Raw genomic sequence first — 9,238 nt, forward strand, 5'->3', positions numbered from 1 at the left:
GTTACTCACCTTTGTAGCTGTTGTTCTTTGAGATGTGTTGCTCATATCCATTCCAAACCCACCCTCCTTCCCCACTGTCGGAGTAGCCGGCAAGAAGGAACTGAAGGGTGGCCGGGGTATATATCCAGCGCCATAGCTGCGCCACTCCAGGGGGCACCCAGCCGACCCGCCGAGTGTTGCTAGAGTAAAAGTTTCTCCGACGAACGTGCACGCGGCGCGCGCGCACCTGACTGGAATGGATATGAGCAACACATCTCGAACAGCAGTTATACAAAGGTGAGTAACCATCTTTTCTTGTGTTATGAGAAGGAGTAAACAACACTTGCTCATCTACTTTCTCTACACCCGTCATTGTTTTATACGCCACTATCCCATCTCCCCTTAGCCGTCTCTTTTCCAAGCTGAACTGTCCCAGTCTGATTAATCTCTCCTCATACGGCAGCCGATCCATATCCCTAATATTTTTTATTGCCCTTTTCTGAACCTTTTCCAATTCCAATTCCAATTTTGAGATGTGGCGACCACATCTGCATACGCTATTCAAGATGTGGGCGTACCATGGATTTATATAGAGGCAACATGATATTTTCTGTCTGATTTTCTCTCCTTTTCTTAATGATTCCCAACATTCTGTTCACTTTTTTGGCTGAGGCTGCGCGTTGAGTGGATGTTTGCAGAGAACTATCCACAATGACTCCAAGATCTTTCTTGAGTGGTAACAGCTAATTTAGACCCCTCATTTTATATGTACAGCTGGGATTATGGTTTCCAGTGTGCATCACTTTGCATTTGTCAACATTAAACTTCATCTGCCATTTTGTTGCCCAATCACCCAGTTTTGAAAGATCCTTTTGTAACTCTTCACAGTCTGCCTGGGACTTAACTATCTTTAGTCATTTTGTATCATCTGCAAATTTTCCCATCTCACTGTTTACCCCTTTTTCCAGATGGTTTATGACTCTGTTGAATAGGACGGGGCCCAGCACATACCCCTGGGGGACACCACGATTTCCCTCTCTCCACTCTGAAAACTGACCATTCATTCCTACCCTTTGTTTCCTGTCTTTTAACCAGTACGTGAGAGGGCCTTCCCTCTTATCCCGTGGCAGCTTACTTTGTGTAAGAGCCTTTGCTGAGGGACCTTGTCAAAGGCTTTCTGAAAATCTAAGTCCACTCTATCCACTGGATCCCCCTTGTCCGCATTCTTGTTGACTCCTCAAAGAATTCTAGTAGATTGGTGAGGAGCAATTTCCCTTTTCTAAAACCATGTTGACTCTTCCCCTACAAATTATGTTCACCTATAGGTGTGAGAATATTGTTCTTCATTATAGTTTCAGCTAGTACTGAAGTCAGGCTTACAGGCATGTAATTGCCGGGTTCACCTCTGGAGCCTTTTTAAAAATCGGCATCACATTAGCTATCCTGCAGTCATGTGGTCCAGAAGCGGATTTAAATGATAGGTTCACATACCACAGTTAGTGGTGCTGTAATTTCACGTTTGAGTTCGTTCGGAACTCCTGGGTGAATCCCAGCTGGCCCTGGTGAGTGATTGCTGTTTAATTTATCGATTTGTTCCCAAACCTCCTCTGATAACACCTCAATCTGGGACAATTCCTCTGATCTGTCACCTAAACAGAATGACTCAGGTGTGGGAACCTCCTGAAGACCGATGCAAAGAATTCATTTAATTTCTCCGCAACGACCTTCTCGTTCTTGAATGCTCCTCTAGCACCTTGATTTAGCTGGGGGTTGGTCCTGCTTTGAGCAGGGGGGTTGGACTAGATACCTCCTGAGGTCCCTCCCAACCCTGATATTCTGTGATCATCCAGTGGCCCCACCGGTTGTTGATTTCCTGCTTCTGATGTACTTTAAAAAATTTCTGCTGTTACTTTTTGAGTCTTTGGCTAGCTATTCCTCTCTTTTTTGGTCTTCCTAATTGGATTTTTACATTTCATTTGCCAGTGTTTATGTTCTTTTCTATTTTCCTCACTAGGATCTAACTTCCACTTTTTAAAGGACGCCTTTTTGCCTCCCACTGCTTCTTTTACTTTGTTTAGCCACAGTGACTCTCTTTTGGTTCTCTTACTGTTTTTTTATTATTATTTGAGGTATACATTTAAGTTGAGCCTCTGTTATGGTGTCTTTAAAAAGTTTCCACGCAGCTTGCAGGGATTTCACTTTTGGCGTTGTACCCTTTAATTTCTGTTTAACTAAACCTCCTCATTTTTGTGGAGTTCCCCTTTCTAAAATTACATGCTACAGTGTTGGGATGTTGTGGTGTTTTTCCTGCCACAGGGATATTAAATTTAATTATATTATGGTCACTATTACCAAGCGGGCCAGCTACATTCACCTCTTGGACCAGATCCTGTGCTCCACTTAGGACTAAATCAAGAATTGCCTTGTGGGTTCCAAGACCAGCAGCTCCAAGAAGCAGTCATATAAGGTATCTCTGCATCCCGTCCTGAAGTGACATGTACCCAGTCAATATGGGGATAATTGAAATCCCACATTATTAATTATTATTGAGTTTTTTATTTTAATAGCATCTCTAAACTCCCTGAGCATTTCACAGTCNAGAGGACTGGAAAAGGGCAAATATAGTGCCCATCTATAAAAAGGGAAATAAGGACAACCCAGGGAATTACAGATCAGTCAGCTTAACTTCAGGACCTGGAAAGATAATGGAGCAAATATCTTTGCACCAATTTGCAAACAACTAGAAAATAATAGGGTGATAAGTAACAGTCAACATGGATTTGTCAAGAACAAATCATGTCAAACCAACCTGATAGCTTTCTTTGACAGGATAACACACCTGGTGGATAGGGGAGAAGTGGTAGCTGTGGTATATCTTGACTTTAGTAAAGCTTTTGATACTGTCTCGCATGACCTTCTCTCACAAGCAAACTAGGGAAATTCAACCTAGATGGAGCTACCAGAAGGTGGGTGCAAAACTGGTTGGAAAACTATTCCCAGAGAGTCGTTATCAGTGGTTCAGAGTCATGCTGGAAGGGCATAACGAGGGGAGTCCCGCAGGGATTGGGTCTGAGTCCAGTTCTGTTCAATATCTTCGTCAATGATTTTGATAATGGCATAGAGAGGACACTTAAAGTTTGTGGCCGATACCAAGCTGGGAGAGGTTGCGAGTACTTTAGGATTAAAATTCAAAATGATCTGGACAAATGGGAGAAATGGTCTGAAGTAAATAGAATGAAATTCAATAAGGACAAACGCAAAGTTCTCCATTTAGGAAGGAACAATCAGTTGGGAAATGACTGCCTAGGAAGGAGCACTGCAGGAAGGGATCTGGGGGTCAGAGTGGATCACAAGCTAAATATGAGTCAACGATGGGACGCTGTTGCAAAAAAAGCCAACATCATTCTGGGCTGTATTAGCAGGCGTGTTGTAAGAAAGACACAAGAAGTCATTCTTCTGCTCTGCTCCGTGCTGATTAGGCCTCAGCTGGAGTTTGTGTCCAGATCTGGGTGCCACATTGCAGGAAAGATGTGGACAAATTGGAGAGTCCAGAGAGGAGCAACAAAAATGATGACAGATCTAGAAAACATGAGCTATGAGAGAGGATTGGAAAACTTGGGTTGGTATAGGCTGGAGAAGAGGAGACTGAGAGGGGACGTGAGAACAGTTTTCAAGTATGTAAAAGATTGTTAACAAGGAGGAGGGAGAAAAATTATTGTTGTTAATCTCTGAGGACAGGACAAGGACAATGGGCTTAAACTGCAGCAAGGGTGGTTTAGGTTGGACATCAGCAAACACTTCCTGGCTGTCAGGGTGGTTAAGCACCGGAATAAATCGCCCAGGGAGGTTGGGGAATCTCTGTCACTGGGGGGTTTTAAGAGCAGGTTGGACAAACACCTGTCAGGGATGGGCTAGATGATACTTAGTCCTGCCTCAGTGCAGGGGACTGGACTAGAGACCACACGAGGTCCCTTCCAGTTCTATGGTATCTCCCCTCCAGGTGTTCCTAGAGGTGCTGCCACAGTACCTGGGCTCGGCCCTGGAGCCCACGGGGGACCCCTGGGCCGCACCCCCTGCCCGGCGGCGCAGCTCCTTCGCCATCATGCTCAAAGCCGAGGAGTACATCCTCAAGAAGCCGCGCAGCGAGATTCTCTTTGAGCGGCAGGGGGAACGGCATGGGCTCAGCAGGACCCCCACCTGTGGTGAGAAACTCCCCGCCTCCAGTCATGCTGGCTACCCACACCCCACTGACAGAGGAAGGTGGTGTTAGTCCTGGAGCCAGGACTCCTGGGTCCCTGACTTTGCCCTGCCCCCTCTCTGTGCAGACGGCATGGACGTGGGTGTCACCAGCACCTTGTACAAGAACCTGGCCAGTGCAGCCCCCGAGATCCGGGCGTGCGTGGAGGCCTGCAACTTCATCACAGAGACCACAAGACAACAGAATGCCAGCAACGCGGTGAGCCCCACACCAGCCTGCCCCAGCACCCTGGGGAAAATCCCTGGCTCCTAGCTCCTATTGCTCCAATCTATTCCACCAGCCCCCACTCCCCTCCCAGAGCCAGGGAGAGAACCCAGGAGTCCTGGCTCCCAGCCCCCTCTGCTCTGACCCCACCAGTCCCCACTCCCCTCCCAGAGCCAGGGAGAGAACCCAGGAGTCCTGGCTCCCAGCCCCGACTCCCCTCCCAGAGCCTGGGGAGAGAACCCAGGACTCCTGGCTCCCAGCTCCCCCCTGCTCTGACCCACCAGCCCCCACTCCCCTCCCAGAGCCGGGGAGAGAACCCAGGAGTCCTGGCTCCCAGGTGCTGCTCTCCTCCCCCCACTCCCGTCCAAGTGCAGGGGACCCAGGCATCCTGACGCCCCTCTCTCTGCCACACAGGAAATAGAGAACTGGGTGCTGATCGGGAAGGTGATTGACAAGCTCTGCTTCTGTGCTGCCATCCTGCTCTTCACCATCGGCACCCTCAGCATTTTCCTCACGGGGCATTTCAACCAGGTGCCCGACGACCCCTTCCCCCTACAGCCGGACCTGTAGCCGGGACCCCGCCCTCACCCGCAGGGGCCGTTTCCCCTGGCTGACAGGGTATCGACACAGGATAAGGTAGCCATGAGGGCAGGGTGGTGTCTGGATGGGAGCCCCCCCACCCCGCAGCATAGCACCTCCTAGCGCTGCACCGGGGCCAGCCCTGACCCCACAGTCTAGGAGCCTTGGCCCAGGGCCCGACGTACCCTGGGGACATCACTAAACTTTTGTCCACAGCAACCTGTCCCAAGCAGCTGCAGGCACAGCTCAAGAGCTAGCCTCAGAAATGCTGCTGGTACTGGGGAGGGCCACCCCACCCCAGACACAGATGTATCTCAGCACCAGAGACCTGTATAAACAATCGCCCCTTACACCAGACGGACGCATCTTGGCACCGGGCGAAGGATCCCTGGATGAACTCCACCCCAGGCACAGACGCATTTCAGCATTACATGAGGGATCCCTCTATGACCAGCCCCCCACATCGCACCCCAAAGGCAGCTGCATCTCAGCCCCATGCCTCTCCCCTCCAGACCAGTGAGGAGATTCTGGGGCCATACAGCTCTTTGGCAGTAGCTCTAGTCCAAGCATGTGGGGTCCAGACCTTGTCAGCACCTGCGGGGCGTGTGTAGACGGGCCCTGTGGCTTCCACCTCCAGAGCAGGGCGCCCCTCACCCTGCAGTCTCCGGCTTGGTGCCAACCACCTGGTGTCCCTCCCCAGCACCTCCCTGAGCCTGGGGTCGCTGCACACCGGCCCCTCACTCCAGGAGCTGATCCTGTCCCACACCGCCCTGGGTGCGCTGCCCTCAGCTGCCTGGCCTTGGCTCACAGCAGTATCACGGAGCCGATTCCTGGGGGTGGCTGCTGGCCTGCGGGACAACGTCCTGGAGCTGCTGCTGCTGTGGCTGTCAGCAAACCGGCCGCACGCTGCTCCAGGGGCAAAGCCCCCATGCAGTGCTGCCTACCTGCAATGAGTTCCACCAGCACAGGGGGAACCTGAGCCCTGCCTGTTTTGTTAAAGCAAAGCAGAAGCTGGCAGAGGTAAACACAGAGCGCGCTTGGTCCTGAAAAGACTGGGCCAGCACTTGCACTTCCTTTTTGGCCACTCCAGCAAATAAAGTCACACCTTTTAACGCAGGAGGCATTTCCAGGCGTGCGTTTCTGATTGATAGGCGGGGCAGTGACTGACCTGACCAGAGACTGCGGGCCCATGGAGCGAGGAGGTGCGTCTCTCTCCAAACTCTCTGGGGCTGGGTGGACGGGTTCTTAAAAGGCCTGGCTGAAACCAACCCAGAGGCAAGAACCGAACAATGGACACCTAACAAGAAGAAATTCTGCAATCGGACGGAAGATGTGAACTCAGCAGCCAGCCTTTGGAGAGGGACAGGCCTCACCCGGGCCAGAGAGAGAACCAAGACGCCCTGTGCCCGAACCTGTGTGTCTCTACGCTAACGTCCAGCCTCTGCTCTGCTCTGCTCTGAAAAGGCGGATGGGTGTCACTGTGGACACGGCTCTTGCAGGGCAGAGCTCGCCAGGTGAAGCCCCGAGGTGCAGGTGACCCTTAGGCATTGTGGGACCACTTGGGGATCTGACACACGGAAGCCACTCCTCCTGGGGTGTAACTCAGGTGCTGTAAATCTGCGACACGCTGCTGCAGAGCGTTACCGAGGTATCTTTCCTCCCTGCCCCCCCCTGCAGGAACCCCAAAGCAAACGTGCCCATAGGACCATGATCTGTTTACTGAGTTCAAAGCAAATAGAAGGGGAAGAGACAAGAAAAAATCCTCAGCCCAACGCACAGACCTACAACTCGCACGCAGGTCGGCCATTGCTACCCGAGGGCTTGCGTTGGAAGGTACTGGCCCAGTTTTGGGGCCCCCCAATAAATAATCCAGAGAGGTCTGGAGCACCCCACCCCAGTCCAGACAGAAGCTGTGCCAGCCTCCCCACCGCTCCGTTCACGTGATTCAGGAAACAAACGGAAGAACGGTGACGTGACTGACACCAAACACACAGGAAGGGGAGGGGCTCCAGCCGAATTCTCGCTTCAGACCCCGGTGAGAGCCGGGTCTGGTTCCCCAGCAGCAGGCACATGCTGGCCTGGGGGAGGTGCTGCGGTCTGGGGAGGGGGTGCCCAGCTGTGGCAGGGCCTCCTCTTAGGCACTGAGGAAGAACTTCTTGTAGAATTTGTTCATCTGCTCAAGAAAGATGAAGGTCAGGACGGTGTGGGGGCCCAGGCGGGCATAGTAGGGGGTGAAGCCCTTCCAGAGGCTGAAGAACCCCTCATAGCGGATGACTTTCAGCAGCACATCCTGGAATTCAGAAAGCAGAGGTCAGTACACGGCGGACAATACTCCTGGGCCGCCATGCCCGATGCCCTGAGCTGGCTCCGGCCGGCTAATGCCCTGCACTGGCTAGTCGCTCGAGCAAGCGGTGGGGTCCTGGGTTCTGTCACTGCCTCTGTAGCCTCCAGAAAGCCACTTCTCAGTCTCTCTCTCTGCCTCACTTTCCTTCGCTGTACAAATACGCCTGAGCTCCGGGAACGGGGGCTGAGCTTCCTTTAATGAATAACGGCTTCTCTCCCATGTCCCATATCTGACAGGCCACTGCCCCCCAGTGGCCAGATGCATTCAGGCCAGGGGAAGAGATGCCCGTCCCCCTCTCGCACAGCGCAGCCTGCATATATTTAAGGATGCCAACACGCTGAACGTGCCCATTGAAGGTCTTCACCGGACTGCCATCCTGCATCCTCNGGGGGGGGGGGGGCCTCCCTGCCCAGTGGGAGAATCCGAGACGGGACAGCAGTAAGAATTCCTGAACCGACCACCACGGACGGGAGTTCACTGAGGGAAATAACCTGCCTGGTGAGGTCACTTTCCTAGCCGCGCCATAGGGGCTCAGAGCCCCCTGTATATGGGCTGAGGTGATGTGCCACACTGGGCACCCTAGGACTCCACGGGCCCAGGCCCACTCTCACCACCAAACATTCACACCTGAATTTCTCCAGCTTCCAGCCCTTGGGCTAGGTTAGACCTTACTAAATATCTGTTCCCCACCTCGGTACTTCCAGACCAGGGTCAGTCACCCCTTCACCGCCTCTTCCATAAGATTCTCCGGGCTCTCTGTTGGAGGAGCAGGTGTTTGTTTGTAGTTTGGGTGTGGGTGTGGAGGCTGCTAGGGGCCATGTGCTGGGAGAGGGGCTGAGCCCTGATTAGGAGGTGGGGCTTACCCGACTAGGGGTCCTATACAAGTAGCCAGGCAGTCAGGCAGCGGCACAGCAGCCTGCAAACAGAGCTGCTAACGGGAGTTTCCCAGGGAGTTTGCAGGGAGGGGCGGGGGAGGCTAGGACAGAGGAACCAACAGGCTTGACAAGGGAGGTAGCAGGCAGTGGTCTGCCAGCAGCCTGGGGCCTGTTGGGGGTCTGTGCTGTGTTGTGTGGCCTGGACTGCCAGGCACAAAGTGAGAAGGGCATGACTGACACCAAGGTGGCAGTGACAGACACAATGAGGATGACTGGATGTGGAAGCTGTGGCATTTACAGCATCCTGGAGGGGATACCTGAAATGGGTTACAGCTGCATGAAGTGCCGCCTGATAGAGCTGATGGAAGAAAAGATCTGAGGACTGGAGATGCAGGTGGAAACTTTGGTTGAGTTTAGAAGGGGGGTTGAGCAGATGATGGAACACAGACACGAGGGGGCTGAAGGGATAAGCTCAGACGTGCAGATAGAAGCGGGACCAAAGAATTCTGAGGAGGGATTGCTGGGTGAGGAAAGTGGACGGTGGAAGCATGTGACTAAGGGAACCAGGCAGAGGAAAAGGCAGGCCACTGAAGGAGAAATAGAACTCAGGAACAGGTGTGCAGAGTTGGGTAATGAAGAAGGGCCACAGCAGGTGGTCGCTGAAGGAGAGAGGGCAAGGAAAGAGAGAAGAGCGGCTAGTCCTGCTGAAGGAAGGGAGGAGTCAATGGAGGCAACACCAGATATGAGCCCCAGGAGGATTGCAAGGGCAAATAGGAATCGAGAGGACATGCGGCCAGTGGGTGCGGGGGATAGACCGGAGAATCACACTGTCACCAGGAAAAGGCAGGTCTACGTGATTGGAGACTCCTTCCCGAGAAGGATAGACAGGCCTGTAACTAGACCCGATCGGGAGAACAGAAGGGTGTGCTGTCTGCCGGGTGCTAAGATACAGGATGTGGACCCGAGGCTGAAAAGGATCCTAGCGGGAGCGGGAAAGAA

At 52.8% G+C, this 9,238-nt stretch overlaps 2 protein-coding genes across 2 annotated transcripts in view; one reads left to right on the forward strand and one right to left on the reverse strand.

Moving 5' to 3' along the window:
* Window positions 1-5,064, forward strand: part of CHRNE (cholinergic receptor nicotinic epsilon subunit) — a 22,662-nt gene extending 17,598 nt beyond the window's left edge. Inside the window, 3 exon segments of the mRNA XM_032776603.2 lie at window positions 3,980-4,181; window positions 4,305-4,435; window positions 4,856-5,064. Of these exon segments, the coding sequence (XP_032632494.1) occupies window positions 3,980-4,181; window positions 4,305-4,435; window positions 4,856-5,011 (489 nt within the window). The 3' untranslated portion in view covers window positions 5,012-5,064.
* A 1,656-nt stretch (window positions 5,065-6,720) lies between these two features.
* Window positions 6,721-9,238, reverse strand: part of SLC25A11 (solute carrier family 25 member 11) — a 13,247-nt gene continuing 10,729 nt past the window's right edge. The window contains exon 8 of the mRNA XM_032776618.2: window positions 6,721-7,310. Within this exon, the coding sequence (XP_032632509.1) occupies window positions 7,155-7,310 (156 nt within the window). The 3' untranslated portion in view covers window positions 6,721-7,154. The remainder of the gene's footprint in view (window positions 7,311-9,238) is intronic.

The sequence above is a fragment of the Chelonoidis abingdonii genome, chromosome 11 (genome assembly GCF_003597395.2).
Source record: "Chelonoidis abingdonii isolate Lonesome George chromosome 11, CheloAbing_2.0, whole genome shotgun sequence".
NCBI lineage: Eukaryota > Metazoa > Chordata > Testudines > Testudinidae > Chelonoidis > Chelonoidis abingdonii.